Below are 22,019 nucleotides of genomic sequence, written 5' to 3'. Positions count from 1 at the left end.
AACATGCTACGAAAGTCAAAACATACAAATGAAGACTTGAGTTTATATCTATGTACCCACTGTACAGGGAGGCAATTAGAAGATGAATTTCATGTTTTGTTTATATGTTCAAAATATTCTTCTGTCAGAAACCACTATTTGCCTTGGTTATCCAATGTCCATCATGATAATCACAGTTTATGTAATCTACTCAACTACAAAAATATCAACATTGTAAAGGCTTTGGCCTTATACTTAAATCATGTATTTAATGTGAAATAAGACTACTTGTATTTATTTTTCTGACATCACGTGACGCAGCAATTATTGTAATTGTAATTGTACTCTAGGCCACATGGCCCAAAATACTGAATAAAGAATCTTGAATCTTGAATCTTGAATCTTGAACTGGAAAAAGTGTTGCATACCAATCTTGCTTGTTGGATGATTTAAGTTTGTATACAAACTCAGATATAAAACTAGATACATTATATAGAAGTATAAAAAACCTATATAAAATATCTTTAATTTTCGAAGCCCATTTGGCCTTTCTATTCATGCAATATAGAACTAATAAGTTGTAGTCCGGTCAATATGGTGCCAAAGCCTACCAAACCCACCACAAATTGCAACAGAAATGATTTCTCCTGTTTCATGTTCAGAAGGCATCCCCTCACAACATATTTAAAATTTAGGAAAATCTAAGATGGGAAAAATTGTTTAGTTTGGGTATAATCTTTTGGCGGTAAATCAATGTAAAATACAAAAAAAGCCCGAAAGGCTTTATGTTTCCTTTTCCCTTTTACCATATCAAGTTAGATATCAAATGAAAGCTGGCTTCACATGCAGTCCTTTTGTATCTATAGTTTGTATCTATTTTGCATAAAAGTAAAATTATCGGCCTTTGAAACAAAACAAAAAACAAAATTGGGGGGAAAACACATATATCCATATTTATTCATCTACATAGTTTTTGTTAGTCTTAACTATATTTATTTGGTAATCTTAATAATTGTTTATTTGTTTGAAAACCTTCATTTTAAAACAATTCCTTTTTAAATCTTATATGTCAAGAGAGATCATCAATAAATATCTTTGTAGATACCAGTGTGAAGACTTTGCTGGTAGCGAAGGTTTTTAAGTTTCAGCAAACAAGTCTGAACAGAAGTTTGAAGGACAAGTCCAAGAGATCATGAGAGAACCGGGGGGCATGGGGGGCCTAGACGTCTAAGGCGCTGCGATTCGCTGTGCAGGGTCCCTTGGGCATGCCAGAAACCTATGGTTGTGGGTTCGAATCCCGGTTCGCCCCGATTATGTTTCTAGGTTTGTCAGCACCATAGCGGTGCCCATGGGTTTCACCGAAGTGGTAAACGTCTAAGAGCTGCATCGCTTCAGCCTTTCCTCCTACATTAAGCTGATATAACTGGAATACTGTTAAAAGCGGCGTTAAACCAAACTCACACACTCACTCACTCATGAGAGAACCAATGGAGGAAGTGACAGAGGAACCAGTAGTGAAGCGACAAAGGAACTAGTGGAGGAAGTGACAGAAGAACACCCAGATTGTTCACCTGACAATGAAGATCTCACAGACATACATGTATGTACTCTATGGTGATGATTTGATTAGTGGAACTATTTCTACTGATGATGTTAGCTCATCCAATGCCTTGTCGAGAGTTCTCGACAAACCTCAAACAATGATGGACTCCATGAAGAACTTGAGAACAGCAAAGCTCTGGATGCAATACATGGAGATGGTGGATATCCTAAGGAGTTTCATTCGAGGTGAGAGAACTGGCAATTGGAATCTCCATCTCAAATCCTTATATCATATGCTCCCATACTCCATGATGGCACAACTGCCAGAAATGCATCCAGAAGTTCACAAGATGTTTGAGGATGGTCACCCCGTTCGACAATCTGATCGCTTCTGGGGAAGTCTATTCTCTGATCTAGTTATCGAACAAGTCCTTATGTGAAGTTTAAAAAAAAATGGTGGACTAACAAGGGGAACTGGAATGAACGAGACACAACGTCTTGAATGGCTGATGCCCGTGCCTGTCTGAACGGAGATAAACAATACAATGCAAGAGTTGACTCAGGTTGAAAACAGAAGCAGCGAACAGCATACGGATATGACCATGGCAAGGATTCACAGAAATACATCAGATGTGAAAAAGCTGGTAGACTACCTCGCTGATCGAGACCCTGTCCTCAGAAATATTGCAAATGGCATCACAACTAATAACGCAGATGAAGCAAAACGTGTTGGATCGATAATCTTGAATTCAATGTCTGGCAAAATTGTATCTGACTTTTCATTCAAGAAATCCAATCAAGCTGTGACATCATATTGCAGAACATATTTAAGGTGAGGAAATTGCAGAACCTGTTAACCCTCTACTCTTGTTCCAGAGACTAGTTACAGCAGCTAGTGATACATCAGACACCTTGAAGGAACCTTGTATGAACTATGTACATATCCAACTTCTTTGTTTGACTCCACTATTCTACTGAAGCAAGCTAACCACTTCTCTCTAATGCCACATGGGAAATGTTTGATGTCAGGAACTCGCTTCTGATTCCAAAAGAAGTTCAGTATATGCTTGATGGTGGATCACTACTGCAGCGTTTACCATGGCCTCGTGGAATCACTTACAATGATGTATGTGGCATGTACTGCAATTATGTCACCAGTCATTATGGCATGCCAACAATTGTCTTTGTTGGCTACAACGAGAACCCATCAACAAAGGATATGACACATCTGAGGAGAACCGAGGGTGTAGTTGGAGCAACTGCAAAGTTTGACGGTGACATGATCATTTAGTCCGGGAAGGAACAATTCCTTGCGAACGCCAAAAATAAGCAAAGACAGTATAGGGAAAGCAGTATCTTTGAAAATATTCCAGTCAAGTTCTGACTTCAGGGAACATGCTAAGGTGTTTGACAAGCCGTTGCAGGATATAACCAGAGAACAGATAATAATATCTGGAGAATAGGCTCTCTTGTGCCTTTACAACAGTTTACCAGGAGAAGACCTAAATTATCTAAGATACCGTCAGTTTCGTGAGAAGGTCACATCAAGTGTGACTTACGTCACCCTGCAATGCTGACCCCCAACATCAGCTGCTGCAAAATTTCACAGCATGCGGGTCTATCATCAGGTGCAGCAATGGAAAGCGGTGGATGAAATTGCAGCAGAAGAATGGTGTTGGAGAGTTATTGGTGAACAAATTCCACAGTTAACAGGTATGCCAGCAGCTCCTAAAGAACCACTCGCAATAATACAATGCTACTATAAAACGAGCATGTGTGATTCAAACAAATGCAGCTGTAGGCGTCACAGATTGCAGTGTTCTTCACTGTGTGACGAATGTCGTGGCATGTCTTGTTTGAACTGCCAACAGCCTGAGGCATTTGAAGTGAACTATGATGTGCATACCAGTTACTATGCATGTGTGTGCTGCATTGATAACTTTATGGGTTGTTTCGGTCAGCATATGACCATTTAATGCTGTTTGGAACACGATAGATTACTATTATTATTATTATATTATTATTATTATAGATTACTGTATATAGTTATACCAAGGTTCCGTCCGTACGTCCGTCCGTCCGTCCGTCCGTCCGAAAACTTTGTCCGCGCGATTTCTCTTAAACTATTCAGGGGATTCATTTCAAACTTAGTACATATAATCTGTGTCATATGAAGGGGTACAGTCAAAAGAAAAAAAATGTTTTTATTCATTTTGAATTTTTTAAATGAATTTTTCAAACCCTAACGTCCGTCGGAAAACTTTGTCCTCGCGATTTCTCTTAAACTATTCAGTGGATTCATCTCAACCTTAGTACATATAATCTGTGTTATATGAAGGGGTGCAGTCAAAAAAAAAAATTGTTTTTATTAATTTTCAATTTTTTAAATGAATTTTTCAAACCCTAACGTCCGTCCGAAAACTTTGTCCGCGCGATTTCTCTTAAACTATTCAGTGGATTCATCTCAACCTTAGTACATATAATCTGTGTCATATGAAGGGGTGCAGTTAAAAGAAAACAAATGTTGTTATTACTTTTCCATTTTAATGAATTTTTCAAACCCTTACGTCCGTCCGAAAACTTTGTCCACGCGATTTCTCTTAAACTATTCAGTGGATTCATCTCAAACTTAGTACATATTATCTGTGTCATATGGAGGGGTGCAGTCAAAAGAAACAAATGATTTTTGTTAATTTTCCATTTTTTTAATGAATTTGTTAGAAGCCTAACCCTATTCTAGCTATTTAATTTGTAACTACTGACACACTAGGCGGCCACGCTCACTTTTGCACTTGTTGAAAGCTGAAAATAGATTTTTGCTGAGTTCTCTGAACCAAAACAAGACAGAATATGGAAAGGAATAACATAATGAAGCCTGTATTAGTAGCTTCCATTTGTTATGTAACATAGTTAACTTGGAGTAAATTTCAAAAATTGAAAATTTTAATTTTTTCTATGAAAATGCTAGGTAATCGCTGTAGTAAAGATGACTGAATTTGGAAATGTTCCCCCATTTAGATTTTTCTAGATTTTTGATACGATGCTAAGGAGGGCTTGTTAAATATGAATCAACTAAAAACATTTCTGTTGCAATTTGTGGTGGGTCTATCCTTATTTTGACCGGACTATTGTAACATTTCTTCACATATCTGGTGTCAGGCATATTCATTATTTTACACCAGTATTTAACTGCCCTTTTATATGTGACTATATACATAGGCTTTCGTCCACGTTCACCTCTAAGTACATTGTTTGAGGACAATGTTTTTACACATAATAAACGTTTACAAGCAAACATTTGTTGACACCGGAAATAGACTTTACATATTGTACCCATCTGGAAAAAGAACCGGTCCTTAGGTGTCAAGAGCGAAGGTTTTGGCCACGAGGCCACCTTATGGTCTGTTTCCGAGTTAGTGAGTATGGTTTTACGCCGCTTTTAGCAATATTCCAGCAATATCACGGCGGGGGATACCAGAAATGGGCTTCACACATTGTACCCATGTCGGGAATCGAACCCGGGTCTTCGGCGTGACGAGCGAACGCTTTAACCACTAGGCTACCCGACCGCCCCCGTGGGGTGAGGAACTACCCCCGTGTCAGCACTGAGTATAGATTAGTGTGATTATAGTAATAGAACTTTCTTGTAACAGATATTGCAAGAAGGTGATTAATTCATGTTCATCTTTTAATCTTAATATTTTTAGAGCGGTCGGGTAGCCTGGTGGTTAAAGCGTTCGCTCGTCACGCCGAAGACCCGGGTTCGATTCCCGACATGGGTACAATGTGTGAAGCCCATTTCTGGTGTCCCCCGCCGTGATATTGCTGGAATATTGCTAAAAGCGGCGTAAAACCATACTCACTCACTCACTCACTTAATATTTTTAACGGCTGCTGTGATTCCTGCCAATTACATGTTCATTCGAATCACGTGTTCCACAAACAAGAACAATGCTGCATGAGATACACCCTTTGCTAATGACAGCTTCAAGTTCAGTGGGGACAACGAATGTGCAAGCCATTTCCGGGAGAATATTCTCTCTCGTACAATAACTGATATGTTAGACAAATGTGTTAGTTTGGGCTTGTTGGGTGTAGATAAAGGAATAGATACTTAACGTCGAGTTGCAGATTTTACTTAGAGAAAGGTAAAGACTATGGGTGTTAAAGATGACCAGCCTTGGTTTGACAAAGAATGTCGATATTTGCGACAAGAAACCACACAATTGTTACACATATTCAGAAGAAGAAAAGATAGTTTTTCATTACAGTCTTATATTGAGAGCAGGAATAAATATAACAATCTGCTACGGGGTAAAACACATTAATCAAGCATAAGTTGCTTAAGAATGTCAATTATACCAAAGAAGAGGGTCACATCTGGTAATGTACGAAAGGATCGGTATCCATTGATGAAAGGTTTTCTCATTTTACTGCATTATCCGAAACACAACTATCATACCAATATCAAATACACCGTGTTTAGTCACCATCAAATCATCAAACAAGTCTCGAACCCGACAGTTTATACACATTCCAGCTACACAGTAAAACTGATACATACGTATGTATATGCATGGTTATATGCCTGTTGGCGAGAATATACTTCTCAAAAAACTTTCATACCTGATCATGAAACATGAACATCGTGTATTATGTCCGAGCAAAGCAACTTTTAGCATCATCCGTCCCTACCTGTAGATAATATCTGTATAACTGGGATACACAATGAAGACTTTACCTGCAGTATCATGTCTACACCGAACCTATCCTAATAAGAGTTGGAAAAGTATGGTCGAAAATTCGGTTGAAATACTTACCATGTGTCTCAGCAACCCCCAACACAACCACGAACAGAGAGATGAGCAGCATTGTAGACAATCGGGATGATTTGTCAGATAGGGTTGGTGTCTATATTTATACCAAAGATTGTAATCTTCTCGACGGGGCAGAATTAACCATAATGGGCCAGGTGTAATTTCTATTTACCTAACAGTTTGATATGATTTACGGTGCAGAAATAAAGCTATTAACTACGTTTAATTAAGTTTAATTAAACAGGTGTTCATTCTGATTGGTGTCAGTCACATGACATATGTGATGCAATTTGATAATAAAGTTCACATTGTTCGAATGATGCTGAACGGACTTCAGATACAAAGTACTATATGGCTGTATACCCATCCTACATTACAGAAGGAACAGTGCTGAGAGCAGCGATAAGCAACAAACAAATAAATCCCCCTTAGAAGAGAGAGGCACTAGGGTGGTTTGGTGTCATGAGAATATCTGATTTTACTTTCCCCATTGCAGACAATATGCACTCAAATTTAAAACATTACATGGATCAAAGGACGTAACTATATATGCGCTAACATTGCTTTGAGGAAGGATACTCAGGGTATTTATCATAACCGAATGAATATTTCTTGAATGTTTGTTTAATCGTTTTATAAGCCGTATTTGTGAAGAAGAATAGAGCACTATTTTTTCTACAGAAAAATGGTATTAGGATATTTTTTGGAGATTCTTCACATCCTCACGATAGAGTCGTAATCTTACAATGGACATGTCTTACTAAAATGTAAAGTGTTTTTTCGCTTTTATTACCTATATTCTTTCAAATCAAAAATAAATTATATATTCGAAAAAATTTAAATAACATTACAAAAATATCTCAAAACATCAACTTATCTGTACCCCTGCTAATTAATCATAGAGTGATGTTTTATAATTATGTCCTTTGTACATATTTATTTACCTGGCACTGTATTTTCAGCCATTGTGTACTTCAACATAAGTATGAAAGACAGTTTAATTTATAAAAACACAGTTTTGACACCGCGCGGCCCCTTTTGACCAGGAAATTTTCACGTTTGATGAAATAACCTCACCCATTATGGCGCCGAAGAGATCAACATCTTATTTGGCAACATTATCCAAATATCCTTTATCTTTTTAATCAATTCAATGACTGTGGGACCACGCTGTTCTACACAAGCAATCTAAATGCATACTCGTCATAGGATTATATCAATCTTCTTCTTTTTTTTACGGTTCACGAACTTAGAAATATGTTCAATGTGGGAGTATTATTATGAGCTGTGTTCACTTATTGCCTTGTAAGATGTTGCACACATTAAGTAATGTAGTCGCTCGATTTAGTGGAAACAGATGCAGGGTGTTTGATATTTCAACGTAATTATTGTTGTGTCTGTTGCCTAAAGCCACACTCATCAGTGTTTCACCTATATGATGGCAGCCTGTAAATAACCGAATCTAGACCAGACAATCCAGTGATTGGTATTTTGAGCAACGATCCATGCCGTCTCAGCATGACAAAGACACGACACTGACCAAGTCACTGAGTCTGACCACCCGATCTATTTAGCTGCTATAGGTTGCTATAGGGTTTATGATGATGTTAGATATTTAGCCAGCGGCCCAAGGGGCCAATTCAATCCGGAACTCCTACGGATATTTAAACCATAACATGTATATACATGTATGTTTACTTCTGCTAGAGAAGGCTATTTACTCATTTTGAAGTTTTTGTAGTGGTCAGGGACTATATACAATGTATTTGGCCAATTAAAATTTCATATCAGTTTCATTTTGCTAATTCTTTTTACTTGAAAATGAATATCAGTTTAAATTATTTATTTATTTGTGGCAAGCTTTTCTCCCGATCCTTTCACAAAAGAAAAGAAAAAAGTGTCAACCTGGCAAAGGATTAATATCTGATACAAAGCTTCCCACAAAGGAAGTGGAACAGTGTCATCCCACCTCCAGTCTCGTTTCCATGGTATCATTTGTTTCAACCATAGGTGTGGTGGTTTGGTGGTGGTTTGTTGTTTAACGCCGCACTCAACAATATTCCAGCTATATGACGTCGGTCTGTAAATAATCGAGTCTGGACCAGACAATCCAGTGATTGATATCATGAGCATCGATCCACGCAATTGGGATCGATGACATGCATCAACCAAGTAAGCGAGCCTGACCACCCGATCCCGTTATTCGCCTTTTACGACAAGCATAGTCGCCTTTTACAGCAAGCATGGTGAAGACCTATTCTACCACGGATCTTCACGGGTCTCATTGGTATGATCAACTCGACAGGTATGGGTTTCGAATTTGTGTTTGTTGCTTAACACAGCAGTCAGCACTATTCCATTGTTGTTGTTTTTTTAACGCCGCACTCAGCAATAGTCCAGCTGAATTTATGACTGCGGTCTGTGAATAATAGAGTCTGGACCAGACAATCCAGTGATTGAATCATGGGCATCGATCCACGCAACTGGGATATAATGACATTCCTCAACTAAGTTAATTTGCTATCACTTTGCTCTCCTATCTCTACAATTAACTTAGAGTTGAACAATTTAATTGGCCTCTTCTCCAGTGGCAAGATGTCGCTTTCCTATCAAAATCGAACAATCAATTTGAGTTGTGCCAATGAGAACTGACTTCAACTCAATCATATTCCACCCTTTAAGGGACAGGCACGGCCAGTTGTCCGTGAGTCCGAAACTAGTGAAAATGTAGTCTGGCTTTTGTTTTTTTCGCCAAAGCTAGTGAGTTTAAATAACCACTTGTCCAAAATGAGTTACCGATAAGTTGGATATGACCAATGGTGTGTCTCTACCCCAGCCTTTTATGTGCCAAACCTCCCACAAAAAGTTGTTAAATCTGTTTAATCTGTCATATGAAAAACATCCCCTTTTAACTCCCCTTGAGTAGTATATATCATATTTATTGATATGATCGGGGCCATGGTTGATCCAGTGTCATATTCCAAGCTATTGATTGGTGTTGATGTCACACACTGGATTGTCTTGTCCGACCTCAATTTATAGGTGGCATATTATTGAGGGCTGCGTTAAACAACAAACGACCAAGCAACCCTGATCGACTTATAGTTTGGAGGGTCCTCAGTTCATTATGGGTGTGCTATTGCAGCTCTCCTGTTGTTTTCAAAGCAGCCCTTAAGCCCGAATCAGGCAAAGATTAGGATAGGTTGATATAACTGAGGATGTTTCGGAATGGCCATTATTTCGGTAGTCAAGAGAGGCTTACACCTCCGTCTTAACAAGTCCTGGGTAGAACATGCTAACCCATTTCGCAAATGCCTGGCGTCATCACTGATTTTCAGCGATGCAGTCAAATATTTTCAACACTATTTTGCCTTTCTCTTTCGTATGACTGGTTATTCTCTGGCAATGACGTTTTATACCTCAATGCAGGTTCCCTAAGGTTCAGTTACAACAAACTAATAATGTAATATCCCCGCCACGAAGAACAAAATATGTGTCATTTGTATGTATGCCCACTTCAAAATGGGGACATTTTTCTTATAGACTATTGAAGTTGGACAAATGAAATTTAACACACTCACCTTACTTATCATGATCTTAAAAGAGTTTGGTAAATGGTATTATTGCCCTTGCTTCGTGCTTTTAAACTAAGTGCATGCTGTGTGAAATGGTAACAGGTTTTCTCCGAAACTACTACAGTTACATGAATGAAAGTGTTCATGCTTATCTAAGAGATTCTTATCAAGACTGAGTTCGAAAATTGGTACCGTAATTTTTTTACAGGGTTATTGCCCTTGTTCCGTGATTTTCAGATCAGTGAAGATCCGAGGTAGAAGAGGCCTTGCCGTAAAAGGCGACAATGCTTGTCGGAAGAGGCGACTAACGGCATCGGGTGGTCAGGCTCGCTTACTTGGTTGATGCTTGTCATCGTATCCCGATTGCGTGGATCGATGCTTATGATGTCAATCACTATATTGTTTGATTTACAGACTGCCGTCACATAACTGGATGATTACAGAGTGCGGCGTTAAACAACAAACTAACAAACTAAAGTTACTAATAGGCGGTAAGCAAGGTCTTTCTTAACACGTTGGTATTGACAGATTAGCTGTTTTTATCTATACCGTCTTGAATATTAATATCAAAGTGACAAAAAACTTTCCATATTCATAATGATAATTCTAACATGCATATTGAAATTACTCGATTTTGACTGGTCAATCAGAGGTTATTAAATTACAATAAACCCCCTCTGATTGAAACAGCTGGTCTGACTGCCGCATAACTGCAGAAGCTAATATTCATAGAATAGTCCTTTTTTTAGTCATTGTCGGTAGGCATGTTTAAATAACTATTTTACAAATTGCAAAGTTGAGGTAATAACAATATTCAAAGGATGTTTGGCAATACATTTCGTGCAGAAAACACGATAGAAATCTTCAAAGAGAATATATTTTAAGTTTTGGAGACAACAGAGAATTTGGAATTTGGCGTTTCTCTATATACAACTGTCACATCATATCGTTTGCGTCACAATGAGCGACATGGCGTCATGATGGTGACGTGCAGTGTAGAACGGAAACTTTGGAAAGCTTGTTTAATTTTCTTTAGGCGTGCCCACCTCATGTTAGTTGACCAAATGCCGTGCTTATACGCTTTCACTGCCTAGCATATTTTCGAATGACTTATTACGGAGTGAATAAACTGCTTGAGAATAAACAGCGCCATATTTTGTTTATAGGCTGTTGTCTGTGATTCCGTAATTCAGATCAACAACCCACTCAAGACAATGAACTAACCCACGACACTTTACTCAATATAATTGCTACCACCAAAGAGTTCGCGTTTTATTTAGTCATGGTAAAATGGAGATAAACATACTGTGTTTTCAATGTAGAGCTAGGTTACCTTTAGATTTAACCGCTGCTCCACCCGTCACAAACACATACAAAGGCAAGTCAATTTTTCAGCTAAAACCTCGGGAACATACGGTACAAGTCAAAATAGGGAATTGCTTCTTATTTGCATCTGATATATCAGTTTAGGGAATGTCCTCCATGTGTAAACCATTTTCAATGTTGTAACCTTAATGAAACAAGTAAAGAAAGGAGAGTCGTATGTCGCTCTTTGAAATCTTCTTAGAGTGTACATGACACTTTACTCAATATAATTGCTACCACCAAAGAGTTCGCGTTTTATTTAGTCATGGTGAAATGGAGATAAACATACTGTGTTTTCAATGAAGAGCTAGGTTACCTTTAGATTTAACCGCTGCGCGTTCGGCTCCAAATTCAATTAAGCGTGGTTAAATCTACAGGTAACCTAGATCTTCATCGAAAATGTAGCATGTTTATCCCCTTTACATATGCGACAAAACGCTTTCCATATTCATAAGAAATCTCAGCCAAAAGCAGACTCGATTGTGCGATTCCGAATATATAAAAAGCATGAGTTATGAATCATTATTAATTAGTAATGACACAAGGTGTTAGCGAAAAGATGAGGTATCCTGCTCCACCCGTCACAAACACATACAAAGGCAAGTCAATTTTTCAGCTAAAACCTCGGGAACATACGGTACAAGTCAAAATAGGGAATTGCTTCTTATTTGCATCTGATATATCAGTTTAGGGAATATCCTCCATGTGTAAACCATTTTCAATGTCGTAACCTTGATGAAACAAGTAAAGGAAGGGGTGGCCGTATGTCGCTCTTTGAAATCTTCTTAGAGTGTACCTCAAAAGTGAAATGCAGACGCCAAAGGCATAAAAGGAAATTTGACTTTGCTTATGTACGCAATGTGTGAGAGTTAGTGAATGAGTGAGTGAGTGAGTGAGTGTGAGTGTGTGTGTGTGTGTGTGTGTGTGTGTGTGTGTGTGTGAATCCGAATCATTGACGATTATATAATGCCAGCCCACTGAAATATCATGCCGCAATTTAACATGAATACCCGAGTAGCCAAACCGTCCTTGTTATCGCCCGTTAATGCCAACGCCAGGGAAGGTAACAACACATACTTATCTTAACAATACATATCTTTTGGTATGATGCGGCCTGGGATCGGGATCGACCTCCCGACACAGAAACACTCCAGTCTCGACCAAATGCTGAATAGATTTTACGATTCAGATTGTATCATTAGCATGTTTATGTTGATGAATCACTATCAATGAGTGACGACATTAGGTGTTTTGCGAAAAAGTGAGCGTTTCCTGCTCCACCAATCACAACACACGCAAAGGCAAGTCAATTGGTCCCTAAATACACGGAAACATATGACACAAGTCACAATAGGAAACCGGACATATTTTTGTCACTGATACATCAAATATGGAAATATCCTCCACATTTCTTCCATAAACCATTTTGAATGCGTTGCTTAAGATTTGAATGTTGTAATCTTGATCAAACAACTAAAGTGAAATGTAGACACCAAACGCTGGAGCTGCTGGAATATTGTTCGGCACAAAATGAAAGTTCATCCCTTTCATCATTCAGTCTTGTTGAGAGTTTACGTCACACGCTAACAAAGCTTATGTGTGTTGTATTGGTATTATATCCTGCTCAAAAGAAGTTAAAGGAAAACACGATTAACTATGATGAAAGAATCGGGTGTTCTTTAACTTTCTTTTGAGTAACACATGTCAATTTCCTTTTTCACTAAAATATATCATAATACAACCAGTGTTCGACCATAACACAACACAATGATATTGCTAATTCTTTATTTACGAGTACATTGGTATAATAGTAGGTGTGTTTAACACAACGATTGTATTTAGAGGTGCCATTGTACGATTGATTTGATAACTTTTCAAATCATCGTAGGTTGGACACTACTTTTGTAGACAGATGCATTTATTACAACCTATTTTAGACAAGATACCTTAATCATGACGACTGTAAACTAAATTACCAATACGTGTATCATTAAAGAACCTAGGGCGCAGGTATGGGCAGGGTTGCCAGACAGATGAAGTTCTCCTTCCTGTAACACCGTTCTTCCTCCCACTCCCATTGGCCGGCGTCGTTCTTCTCCAGGACGGCACAGTTTTGTGGGTGCGTCTCAGAGGTAGAGGTGCTGCAAGTGCCCGTGCCGTTCACGAGTGGGGAGGTGAAGCCATTCAGGGGAACAATGTCACCAAGCAGATATCGCCACTGGAACCGGTCCAAAAGATTGGTTACCCCAATCCAGTATTCTTGACCTGAGTGACAGAAAATATGAAGTGTGTAACTCTTAAGCCATTACATGGTGGGCGGTAAATCATCCACTCGTAGCCAGACCAACGAGTTGTTGATGTTATCAGCAACATCTCGAGCCGTCAGGGTACATTGACAAGCAACAAGTTCTCCGAGACTGACCTCCAGATCCAATTAATAGTCGCTAATGTTTATTTCGTGAAGTCCTGTAGATGAGGGCAAGAGAAAAAATATGCAGTTAGATGATGCATAGCTTAGCCTAAACAGGGAGCTGATGTCTGGGCCTATGTCTCGTCCAGGTAAAGACGTGCCTTACCTGTACCATGTGTGAACTGCTGAAATTGAAATTGAAATTGATTTGATCTGAAACATAAACTTTTATCATAGACCCCGTTGGGTTGAACTCATACTGTTATCTAACACTGCCACAGGTCCAAGTGGAAACCTTTGTTGATATAGAATGGCAACGAAACAGATGAGCTATGAATTACCTTTTTTAGCATTTGCAGCGAGAACACCGTTGACAAAGTCGCTCTGAGCCTGGGTTCGGATCATGGCCAGATTGCTTCCGATGATGTCACAGTATTCCTGTAACAAGAATCTCTGTACTTCAGTATTCATTCCGACTTCAAACACGGAAAGTATCATCCGAGCGCACTGGATACACTAAATGTTATTGAGTGAATCTGGTTTAACGCATAGTTTAACATTATCTCAGTTATTGAGAGCGAGTGAGTGAGTGAGTGAGTGAGTGAGTGAGTGAGTGAGTGAGTGACTGAGTGAGTGACTGAATGACTGATCGTGTGAGTTTGGTTCATGTCGTGAGAGGCAAGCCAGGACAGACGCAGGGTGTAGTCGTTGACATATTTTGTTCAACCCACGAGAAAGGTTCGGTATCTGAGATTTCAGTCCAAACTACATAATGCTGGCTTGGCCATGGGACGCAACTTTCTTTGAATGAAGGTCCCTTACCCATTGGGCCAAACGTATCCTCCGACAAACCTTAAGTGAGTGAGTGAGTGAGTGAGTTTGGTTTAAGGCCGCTTTTAACAGTATTCCAGTTATATCTCGGCGTGTGAGCTTAATGTGGGAGGAAAGCGGTGTCGTTGTTTACCTTCGCGTCGGCATAGCTTGCTTGGAATCCAGAGAAGTAGAAACAGTTCTCGTCCAGCTGGAAGTGGTTGCAAGGACATTCTGTGGAGGAGTGAGTGAGATGGGTTTAACGCCGTCTTACCAAGTATTACACTCAATGGATATACAACTTCTTAATAACAATGACTGCACTTAGTAGGTGCGTACACTTTGGTGCAACCAAGTCGGATCACACACCGGGAAAACCAGGGATTACAAGTAGATAAATGAAACTACCATGTGATGCTATTTTATCCTCATTTGTCTTACCATCAGATAAATACAGTCATATACTTACGTAGCTGGACGCCTTCTAGGACCACCTCTACTAACTGAAGGATATCAGAAGCGTCGACCTTGGAGCTCTTTTTAAGACGGATGTACCTTCCGATTGGCGTCCCTGTGCAGTTGAAGGTCGTGGTCGACCCGGCGGCGGGGGCGGTGCTGCCGATTGTGGTGCACACTTGAGGCGTTCCTCCAAGAGTTGGGTTGTTGTCATATACCTCGATGATGATGTTTCGAAGACGCTCGGCTGTGAATTTTCGGATGATTTAGTAATAATGTCTTACTGAACAAAAACAACGAGGTAGTCTCAAATAGTCTGGGCCAGGGAAACAATCTACCAGTCAATTCAGTATAACACGGGGTCCTGGAGTCATATTGTGACTTGCGAAATCGGACAAACTTGTCATGATACAATAAATATTCAAATGAGGTTATCTAGGAGGAACTACTATTAAGTGCTATACACCGATATAATGACCATTAAGTTACGATAGGAGTGTCATTATGTCTGTTTGATCACTTGGCACCATATGATTAATGAGGCGGTTCACTCAAGCATTGTATTCATGCGCAGTTTACATCCCACCGTGATATTTTACACACTACATGGGTATCAACCCTGACCAAAAGTAATCAATTGTGTATGTTTGCATTTATTTATGTCTGATTTCAAGCTCTTCCAAAACATATGCTTCTGGTTCTTCGACTAAGAATCGTTGAAGCCTATTGGTGAATATTTGCTTTACATTGATGAATATCTAACAGGGCCAACGCTACATTATAGGGTTACTTCAAATGAATGCCACAATTCGTCAAGTGAGTGAGTTAAGATTTAAAGTCACATCGGCAATATTTCAGCCATATGGTGACTAAATCAAGTTATACAGTAATAATAAACAGTAAAAGCAATAGACTATCACAGATATAGATTGCAAACTAGCATGTTTCTATAAAAATGTGACTATTCTGAACAATACATTACAAAACATGAGCTGGAGATCACCAGCAACTAAAGTTAGGTGACCATGGGGACTTCTGCTTCCTGCAATCCGTCAAGAATTGCGTCCTTTCGGCGTGCCTCGATATACTGATCGTGACTTGGAATAACAGATTCGCCTTGTTTGTTATTTTTGATCCATTCAAGTGGCAAAACCAAGCTTGATCTCTATCTGCTTTCCTCCTGCATTAAACTGAAACGCCGTCTTAAACATACTTTTAAGGATACTTGTTTTCACGATCCGATAAATATTCAAATAAAGTCATCGAGCAGGAACTAATTTCAAGCTCTATATATCGTAATGCCCAATAAGTGACGACAGGGGTTTTCATGATGTGAGGACGAATCTGTAGACAATCAGATCATTTGACAGTATGTAATCTGTCTTTTAACAGAAATAGTGTTCAAATCGGTGATAAATACACCAACCATCTCACTCTACTTACAACAGCAGTCAGCCCTGTTGGTGATGGTGACTGAGCGGAGAAGGAAGTTGCTGCCCAAGTCGATGTCCATATAAGGCATAGTGTCTTCGACAGCTGTTCCAAACGTAGTGTTGTCAACGACGAAGTCGGGGCCAAATCCGCCGTCAACGGCAAGCTGTGGGCCGAAGTTCGTGGAGCCGAAGGTGAAGACTGAGGAGGAAGAGACCTGTGACCCGACGACGGGGATCACAGCACCTGGGGACAAACAATCACAGCTGTAGGTAAATCTCATCTCAAAACATATAAACCTATAGTTTCCTCTTTTCCTCCAAACACAGCGCTTGGGTGGCCCGAATGGTCCAAACTCCGAGTTCGCCGTGGATAGTTGCGACCCTTTGCTGATCCTCTGAACGTTCGCTCGAACCCAAGGCCATGTTTGTTTGTTGTTTAATGTAACACTCAGCAATATCAAAGTTATATGACGGTGGTCTATAAATGACTGGGTCTGGACCAGACAATCCAGTGATTGACATCATGAACATCGATCTGGAAACTGGAAGTCACTGAGCCATTCGTGTCGTCAAGTGTATTTATAATCGCATGGCGCTTGCTTCCCCAAGAACACACTAATACTTTCAATGTTTCGATTGAGTGGCCATTTTACGTTGCATCAGCATTCTTGTTATGAGAACTTATTTTACATTCATTAGAAGCATTCACAGTTAAACAGAATGGAAAATATCATATATAAAGTAGGTAAATGAACTATCATCATATATATATATATATATATACACATATATAATTATACAGTTATATACTTACTTAGCGGAACGCCATCAAGGACCACCTCTACAAACTGAAGGATGTCATTTGCGTCGACCATGCTGAACTTGTTAAAACGGATGTACCTTCCGAATGCCATGGCCGAACAGGTGAACGTGGTGTTGGAACTGGCGGCGGGGGCGGTGCTGCCGATTGTGGTGCAGACTTGAGGCGTTCCTCCGAGTGTTGGATCGTTATTGTACACCTCGACTCTGATGTTTCGAAGACGCTCGGCTGCCAAGGTATAGAGATATACACATGTACAACATAACCCCTTCAGTTGATTATTATCTTTCAGACTTTAATGCAAATTTTGGGATGTCGATAATGACCTTTTGTTCCTAATATAAGATTCTTCAGACCTGATAAAACGCTCGGCTGCCAAAATGGAAAGAGTGGGTGATGATGATGATATCTTATTCGGATATATGGAGGTAGCCTTAAATAGTCTAAGTCAGGAACACTTGTGGTCGACTGCATAAGCAAATATCCACGCCGTCGGGGGATGATAACATACAATCTGCCAGGTTACACAGTTTAACACAGGGTCCTGTGGACATACTGTCCCTTGGGAACTGGAGCGTTGATGACTGATATCAAGTTTAGCAGGAATGTGTTGCAATTCAAGGTCTACGCTCTCCATAGAATGTTTTTGAAGATATATACGCCATATATGATTTCGATTCTGTACATGTTTCTGATGTAAAAGATATCTACAGCTATGAGGGACCACGATAATCAACTCAAGTCTACCTCGCTGTGTCAGAGAAAAGATAACTTCGCGTACCAAGCGCAGAATTAGTCAACCAACATGCCTTAATCGGAATGGACTGCTTTGGTGGTAGCAAAGACCAGTGTTGAGAACGACAGACAAAGCTAAACGTGACACCGGACGATTGTTTTCTATTTATTAAGGTAATATGTGATAAATATAAAAGCATATAGTAATGTTCAGTCTACAACTAAGTTTTCATATATTTCATAGTGTTATTGATGTGAAAAAGAAATCCGATCAACTTGTTTTCACAATCCGATAAACATTCAAATAAGGTCATCGAGCAGGAACTAATTTCAAGCTCTATATATCGTAATGCCCAATAAGTGACGATAGGGGTTTCATGATGTGAGGACGAATCTGTAGACAATCAGACCATTTGACAGTATGTAATCTGTCTTTTAACAGAAAGAGTGTCCACATCGGTGATAAATACACCTCACCATCTCACTCTACTTACCACAGCAGTCACCCCTGTTGGTGATGGTGACGGAGACGAGGAGGAAGTTGCTGCCCAGATCAATGTCCATGTAGGGCGTTGTGTCTCCAACAGCCGTTGCAAACGTAGTGTTGTCAGCGATGAAGTCGGTGCCAAATCCGCCGTCAACGGCAAGCTGTGGAACGAAGTTCGTGGAGCCGAAGGTGAAGACTGAGGAGGAAGAGACCTGTGACCCAAGGACAGGGATCATAGCACCTGGGGACAAACAATCACAGCTGTAGGTAAATTAAATCCCAAAGCTAAAAACCTATATTTTCCTTTATACCTTCAAACACAGAGCAAGGGTGGCCTCAATGGTTAAAACTCCATTTGCGCCAATGTTGCAAAACCCTGCATTATCTGCGACCCTCGATTCTAGGGAAACGTATACAGTGTTCTTATACCATGCTTGTGGTATCTTAGTCATACCTTAAAATTATATATGTAGATCCGAAAAATAACTTGAGATCCGAAACACAACTATGATACCCATATCAATTACAGCGTGTTTAGTCACCATCAAACCATCAAACAAGTCTTGTGCCCGACAGTTTACACACTCCAGCTACACAGTAAAACTGATACATACGTATGTATATGCATGGTTATATGCCTGTTGCCGACAATATACTTCTAAAGTCACCTTTCATACATGATCATGAAACATAAACATTGTGTATTATGTCTGAGCAAAGCAACTTTTAGCATCATCCGTCTCTACCTGTATATAATATATGTATAACTGGGATACACAATTATGACTTAACCTGCAGTATCATGTCTACACCGAACCTTTCCTAGTCAGAGTTGGAACATTATGGTCGAAAATTCGGTTGAAATACTTACCATGTGTTTCAGCAACCCCCAACACAACAACGAACAGAGAGATGAGCAGCATTGTAGACAATCGGGATGATTTGTCAGATAGGGTTGGTGTCTCTATATTTATACTAAATATTGTAATCTTCTCGACGGGGCAGAATTAACCACAGTGGACCATGTGTAATTTCTATTTACCTAACAGTTTGATATGCTTTACGGTGCAGAGATTAAGCTATTAACTACGTTTAATAAAGTTTAATTAAACAGGTGTTCATTCTGATTAGTTTCGGTTACATGACACATGTGATGCAATTTGATAATAAAGTTCACATTGTTCGAATGATGCTGAACGGACTTCAGATACAAAGTACTATATGGCTGTATACCCATCCTACATTACAGAAGGAACAGTGCTGAGAGCATCGATAAGCAACAAACAAATAAATATCCCTTAGAAGAGACAGGCACTAGGGTGGTTTGGTGTCATGAGAATATCTGATTTTACTTTCCCCATTGCAGACAATATGCACTCAAATTTAAAACATTACATGGATCAAAGAACGTAACTATATATGCGCTAACATTGCTTTGAGGAAGGATACTCAGGGTATTTATCATAACCGAATGAATATTTCTTGAATGTTCGTTTAATAGTTTTATAAGCCGTATTTGTGAAGAAGAATAGAGCACTATTTTTTCTACAGAAAAATGGTATTAGGATATTATTTTGGAGATTCTTCACATCCTTACGATAGAGTCGTAATCTTACAATGGACATGTCTTACTAAAATGTAAAGTGTTGTTTCGCTTTTATTACCTATATTCTTTCAAATTAAAAATAAATTATATATTCAGAAAAAATTAAATAACATTACAAAAATGTCTCAAAACATCAACCTTTCTGTACCCCTGCTAATTAATCATAGAGGGATGTTTTATAATTAAATCCTTTGTACATATTTATTTACCTGGCACTGTTTTTTCAGCCATTGTGTACTTCAACATAAGTATGAAACACAATTTAATTTATAAAAAAAGTAATTACATCTTCTAGACAGTTTTGACACCGGGAGGCCCCTTTTGACCAGGAAATTCAGACGTTTGATGAAATAACCTCACCCATAATGGCGCCGATGAGATCAATATCTTATTTGGCAACATTATCCAAATATCCTTTATCTTTTTAATCAATTCAATGACTGTGGGACCACGCTGTTCTTCACAAGCATTCTAAATGCAAACTCGTCATAGGATTATATCAATCTTGTTTTATTTTATGGTTCACGAACTAAGAAATATGTTCAATGTGGGAGTATTATTGTGAGCTCTGTTCACTTATTCCCTTGTAAGATGTTGCACACATTAAGTAATGTAGTCGCTCGATTTAGTGGAAACAGATGCAGGGTGTTTGATTATTATTGTTGTGTCTGTTGCCTAAAGCCACACTCATCAGTGTTCCACCTATATGATGGCAGCCTGTAAATAATCGAATCTAGACCAGACAATCCATTGATTGGTATTTTGAGAAACGATCCACGCCGTCGCAGCACGACAAAGACACGACACTGACCAAGTCACTGAGTCTGACCACCCGATCTATTTAGCTGCTATAGGTTGCTATAGGGTTTATGATGATGTTAGATATTTAGACAGCGCCCAAAGGACCAATTCAATCCGGAACTCCTACAGATATTTAAACCATAACATGTACATAGATGTATGTTTACTTCTGCTAGAGAAGGCTATTAACTCATTATGAAGTTTTTGTAGTGGTCAGGGACTATATACAATGTATTTGGCCAATTAAAATTTCATATCAGTTTCATTTTGCTAATTCCTTTTACTTGAAAATAAATATCAGTTTAAATTATTTATTTATTTGTGGCAAGCTTTACCCCCGATCCTTTCACAAAAGAAAAGAAAAAAGTGTCAACCTGGCAAAGGATTAATATCTGATACAAAGCTTCCCACAAAGGAAGTGGAACAGTGTCATCCCACCTCCAGTCGCGTTCCCATGGTATCATTTGTTTCAACCATAGGTGTGGTGGTTTGGTGGTGGTTTGTTGTTTAACGCCGCACTCAGCAATATTCCAGCTATATGACGTCGGTCTGTAAATAATTGAGTCTGGACCAGACAATCAAGGGATTGATATTATGAGCATCGATCCACGCAATTGGGATCAATGACATGCATCAACCAAGTAAGCGAGCCTGACCACCCGATCTCGTTATTCGCCTTTTACGACAAGAATAGTCGCCTTTTACGGCAAGCACGGTGAAGACCTATTCTACCCCGGATCTTCATAGGTCTCATTGGTATGATCAACTCGACAGGTATGGGTTTCGAATGTGTGTTTGTTGCTTAACACAGCAGTCAGCACTATTCCATTGTTGTTGTTTTTTTAACGCCGCACTCAGCAATAGTCCAGCTGAATTTATGACTGCGGTCTGTGAATAATAGAGTCTGGACCAGACAATCCAGTGATTGAACAATCAATTTGAGTTGTGCCAATGAGAACTGACTTCAACTTAATCATATTCCACCCTTTAAGGGACAGGCACGGCCAGTTGTCGGTGAGTCCGAAGCTAGTGAAAATGTAGTCTGGCTTTTTGTTTTTTCGCCAAAGCTAGTGAGTTTAAATAACCACTTGTCCAAAATGAGTTACCGATAAGTTGGAGTCATATTCCAAGCTATGGATTGGTGTTTATGTCACTCACTGGATTGTCTTGTCCGAACTCAATT

At 39.3% G+C, this 22,019-nt stretch overlaps 1 protein-coding gene across 1 annotated transcript; it reads right to left on the bottom strand.

The window, feature by feature from the left end:
- Positions 1 to 12,965: 12,965 nt before the first annotated feature.
- On the bottom strand, positions 12,966 to 20,266 carry LOC124143529. Its single transcript, XM_046512529.2, has 8 exons — positions 20,245 to 20,266; positions 18,437 to 18,670; positions 17,202 to 17,435; positions 16,398 to 16,631; positions 14,968 to 15,201; positions 14,653 to 14,732; positions 14,030 to 14,126; positions 12,966 to 13,543 (listed from the first exon to the last, which is right to left on the bottom strand). Exons 1-8 carry the CDS (start codon positions 20,264 to 20,266, stop codon positions 13,278 to 13,280), a joined length of 1,401 nt encoding a protein of 466 aa, XP_046368485.1. The 3' UTR covers positions 12,966 to 13,277.
- Positions 20,267 to 22,019: the final 1,753 nt, after the last annotated feature.

This window comes from Haliotis rufescens, unplaced genomic scaffold (assembly GCF_023055435.1).
Source record: "Haliotis rufescens isolate VD_foot unplaced genomic scaffold, xgHalRufe1.0.p SCAF_8, whole genome shotgun sequence".
In the NCBI taxonomy this organism is placed as follows: Eukaryota; Metazoa; Mollusca; class Gastropoda; order Lepetellida; family Haliotidae; genus Haliotis; species Haliotis rufescens.
Note: the sequence above shows the minus strand (reverse complement) of the source record. Positions and strands in the feature narration are given on the sequence as shown.